At 37.5% G+C, this 4,895-nt stretch overlaps 1 protein-coding gene across 1 annotated transcript; it reads right to left on the bottom strand.

The window, feature by feature from the left end:
* Positions 1-1,850: 1,850 nt before the first annotated feature.
* Positions 1,851-2,414, bottom strand: LOC147379271 (high mobility group nucleosome-binding domain-containing protein 4-like). Its single transcript, XM_086317102.1, has one exon. The coding sequence runs from the start codon at positions 2,200-2,202 to the stop codon at positions 1,930-1,932; it is 273 nt and encodes a 90-aa protein (XP_086173228.1). The 5' UTR covers positions 2,203-2,414; the 3' UTR covers positions 1,851-1,929.
* Between the last annotated feature and the right edge of the window lie 2,481 nt (positions 2,415-4,895).

Here is a 4,895-nt window from a genome sequence, read left to right as displayed (position 1 = left end):
TGGTAACCCAGTGGTAAAGAACCTACCTGCCAATGCAGAAGATGTGGGTTTGATCCCTGGGTCAGTAAGATCCCTTGGAGAAAGAAATGGTAACCCATTCCCAGGTATTCTTGCCTGAGAAATCCCATGGACAGAGGAGCCCAGCGGACTACAGTCCATGGGATCACAAAAGAGCTGGACACAACTATGCAACAGAGCATGCATGCAATATATTTATTTGAAGCATTTGTAAGAGGTGAATCTATTGCTCTGGACTCAGTTGCTTGAGTCCCAGTGCGATGTCTATAAAACGTACATTTTGATAGACTTTGGGAGGGACTGCTGCCTTTCTAGTGGCTTCCTAAAGAGAAGACCTAAGAGTACAGTAGAATAAAACTTGACTAGCCACTCCTTGCTTAACTAGTTTATATTTCATGTTGCTTCATATAGACTACTATATAAAAATACGTTTTTTCGAGCTTGAGTTGCCTCTTTCAGATTTTGCTATTTAGAAACCCCCTCTTTTGTAAGGTATCTTTTATTTTTTTTTAATGGAGAAAATAATAAAACTTTATTGAAAGATATTTTAAAAGCCTAAATAAATGGAAAATTATACCATGTTCATGAATTGGAAGACTCAACATTATAATTAATCTATAAATTCAATACAAATCCAATAAAAATTTCAACTTTTCATCTGTTTGATTTGAAACTTGTCAATCTAATTCTAGAAGTTGTATAGAAAAGTAATTGGCTAAGAATAGCCAAGATACTCCAAGGAAGAAAAGTTTGTTGATGTTGAAGGTGGAGGTGAAATTGTCCTGAGATATCAAGACCTTTTTCTAAAGTGGTAGTACTCAGGATTGTATAGTACTGCCACAAGTTTAGACAAATTGACCAGTGAGTCAGAACAGAAACCATCAACAGACTCCCCCACCCCTCCACACAAAGAAAGTTGATTTATGAAAAGAGTCAGTGTTATAGATCATTGGGGAAAGAATGAACTTTTCAGAAAATGGTGTTGGAACAACCACTTACCATATGGAAAAAAAACATACTGAGTTACTATCTCATGTTTTTGTAAAAATCAGTTCAGAGAGGACTAAAGACAAATGTGAAAAGCAAACTATAAAACTTTTTAAAGGCAGTAAAGAGTAGCTTTATGACTTTTGATTAGGAAATGATCACTCCCCTACCACGAAGCTAACTTGTATCCAGCTTTATAAGAGACTTTCCAAAAATAGTTATTTCCAGCAGGACATGGGTAACATTCCATAACATCTTACAACTTTCAAACTCCCCTCTCCAAAAAGTCAACAAAGTCTGTTGCTGCAATAAACAGGAAAAATTTTCAAAAAGGGTGATTATTTCACATGAGGCATTTAAGAGATTTTCACAGGTCAACTCTGACATGGAGGAAAGGAACTAAAAACTCCAGGATTATTAATGAGATGATCCACAAACTACAAACAGGAATCCTGATTCTTCTAAGCAACACCATCTTGATGTCATCACCAGAAAGCCTGAGTATTGTTACTTGATGCAGCTGATTCTAGGGGTGTCAAGGCCATATCATGACTCCTGGTTTCAGGAAGTCAAAAATGTGCTGATGACATCAAGAAAGGAGAAGACATGAAGTATTTTTTCTCCACACAGTAAGGCTTCTGAGCCATAGTGGCTGACATGCGTGAATGTCAGAGAATCTCTCCCGCGAACCAAGAATAATCTTCAAATAGGAGGATAGATACTTCTATTTCCCCTCATTTCAATCTAGCTTCTGAAACATTCTACCAGTGGTTATTTGCCCTTTCCACAAAAGACAACAATGAAGTATCTCGTGTGCTAACAACATAACTTAAAAAAAATCTACATTTTTATAAAATTTGATTTAAAAATAGTATTTCAAACAGTAGAGTCACTAGAAGTACAGAGCTATCAAAAAGGTACACTTCATTTGGCATCCCCAGGGCCTTCTGCTTTCTGTGACTGGACTGTAGAGGCATCTCCGTTTTTCGCAGGGTTGTTCCCATCCTTGCCGACTTCTGCTTTCCCCTTTCTCCCTTTGGCCAGCTTCTCTCCCTTCTTTGCATGGGCCTTTTTTGGCCTGGGCTCTGGTTTTGGAAGGGCAGGTTTAGCAGACAACCGTGCTGATCTCCTCTGTGGCTCATCCTTCACCTTCCCTTTGTCATCTTTAGCATCTCCTTTTGCCTTTCTCTTGGGCATGGTGGCAGCAGCGCTTGGCAGCCCAAGGGGTTCTTCTGTCTTTCTCACTGTTCCTAGAAAGATTTCCGAGTCTCGCGGCCGTCCGAGGGGCACGGGACTCCCAGCTGCCGGCCTGCAGCGCCGGTGCCCGGGGCTGAGGCAAGGCCGTCACGGACCGCAGGCTGGCGAAAAGACGCCTGGAGATGGGCGCTGCCGGGAACAGGAAGGCAAGTCAAGGCCTGTAAGGTATCTTTTAGAAAACGAACATTTTTTTACACAAAATACCCTCTAACTGGGGTGGGGGCTAACATTTTATGTAGCTTTAATCTGTTGTTGGGGGTACTGAAATACCAAGGAAGAGCTGAACAGTACTATTTTCTACAATACGGTAGCAAGTGATATCTCAGAAATCATGGAGATCAGTAATATAAAGAAGGGCTAAAAAAAATTGAACTACTTTCCTTAAAATAATTCAGATTGATGGGTCATTCACAGTCCTGTTAACACATAACAACTGTATGCTCCAGGTAATTAGGATGACATTGTTGCCAGCATAAAAGTGACATCAGAACCTGTTTTCATTGGCATTGGATCCGCCAGCCCTGTCACCTCTGACTGCCTGGTCCCACATCTATTAACCCTATTGATTGGGAGTCCTGCTGAGCCTCACCAGAAAACTTCTCCTTGCTGAAAGCTGGAGTGGATCAATCCTGAACCATGAACAAGAATTCAATAATACAACACAGTACGACGTTTAACCATTAAGTATTCCTTAAAGTAAATCAAATTACGGACCTTGCCATAATGAAGATCTTTTAAGATTTTGAGAAGTCAATTGATTCCAAGTCCCCAAAAGTCTAGAAGGGGCATCAGGCTGTGACAAGAGATACCTTATTTTCCTCTGTTGTGACCTAATTAATTGAAATAATAAGAAGGGCTGAGTTTGTGTAATCAAGATGGCTATCACCTGTAAATAAGTAGCTTTAAAGATAAACCTCAAAATATTGTTATTTTCATAACAAAATGGAACTTTATGTAGATTTGCAGTGGAAAATATCACAGTACAAAGAAAAACTTTTTCCTCCATAGCTACTAAAATAAATTTACTTATTAGTTGTCTTTAACAGGCTACTGAATTTTCTAAAGTTTGTGGGAAATTTGCCACCTTTCTCAAATTCATAGTTAATAGAGAGGATAGATGGAGAGGTTCAGAACTTCACATCTCTCTACAAAGAAAGAAAGGATCTGTGTTTATGCCAATGATTTTAATGGACTAAGCTACAAGTTTATTTATATTTAAATGTAATTGAATTTCTTCAGAATTTGATTCCCATCTTTCCAGATATTATATCCTTTGGGTTTTGTTTCTGCCCAGTACCCTGAATCTAAGCATCAAAAAAAAAGCTTCTCTTCTGAAAAACCACCAGTGAGATTTTTCACTTGTAAACTCTGAGGAATCTTACAGGACCAACCTCGAAGTCCTAAATTCACAAAAATACAGATAGATTAGATAGCTATATGGATACATCAGTATTTACATATAAATATATATAATATTTTAACATGTAAATATATATTTACTTATTGTATATGTATGTGTATATATTATATATGTAATATATATTTTTTTACTTCTGAATGTTTCTTTTTTCTCTTACTTACATTTTAAAATGATTATTTTTTAATTATGTTTCTAATTAGTGAATGAATATTACTAGAGTTTTAAATAAAACACTTTTGCAATTAAAAATGCAGAGACAATCTTTATTTTAAAATTAATATCAGTTGACATTTTGTTTTCCCAAATAGTTTCTATAAAATAGCTTGGAAAATTCAGTGTTGGGATTTTTCTTTTTCTTTGCTGGCAAATAAATAGTCTATTGTCTGTTCTTTGAAAAATGACCCAGTCTATGAATTAGTATAGTAAAATTAATGCCACGTAACTAGAATAATGTAAACTCATGTTTGCTTGCCATAATTGGTGTTTATCTTTGATCAATAATGTATAATGGTCTATGGGAAACAGCCAACATAGAATATATCACGTTATCTCTATTTAGCACCTCTAGGCAAGAATATTGTATAGGGAAAAAAGCCAAAATGACTGTTTTTCCTTATTAACAGCTCTCTAAGGAATACATTGGAATGAGTTCTGTCTGCCAACTAATTGATAATTATTTAATTAGCAATTTATAATGACAATGGGATTTTACCCCCCACCAGTCCATCTCTTCTTTAAGACTGGAGTAGACAACCTTAGGCATTTTTGCACTAACTTCTGGGAGCTAAAACAAGCCAAAGTGTGCCCTCACCGAGATTTCCCAAGTTAAACTCCAAAAGCAGTATGTGCCACCACCTCCTTGAAACCACAGCACTTCCTTTTCCTATTAGAGGCGATGACTGGCACTTGAACAATGTGTGTGGGTGTACAGCCTTGTCGTGTCACTGTGGACAGTTCTAACAGCAGCTTCATTAGTTCTTTTTACAACAAAAGATAGGTTTTTTCCCCCTGCCTTTTTCTTTCTTTCCTTAGTTGGCATGCGGGTTGAATTTTGCTTGGACCCCCTGCTTGACTTTTTTTATTCCTGAACTTCTTTAGAATGGTGCAGCTATTCGAACTCTAGGAATTGTAACTGATAGACTGTTTGCCGGGGAATTCATGAAAGTTCTCTTTGTTCTCCTTCTTTAACCAGGTTTACCAGCCCCTCCCTCCC

Source organism: Bos grunniens, chromosome 1, assembly GCF_055505025.1.
Source record: "Bos grunniens cultivar Pamir isolate PY7600 chromosome 1, Bosgru_T2T1.0, whole genome shotgun sequence".
Lineage (NCBI taxonomy): Eukaryota > Metazoa > Chordata > Mammalia > Artiodactyla > Bovidae > Bos > Bos grunniens.
This window is presented reverse-complemented; position numbering and strand designations above follow the sequence as displayed.

Excerpts from the sequence above, each read along its gene's own strand:
- LOC147379271 (XM_086317102.1), bottom strand. The coding sequence starts at position 2,202 with ATGCCCAAGAGAAAGGCAAAAGGAGATGCTAAAGATGACAAAGGGAAG.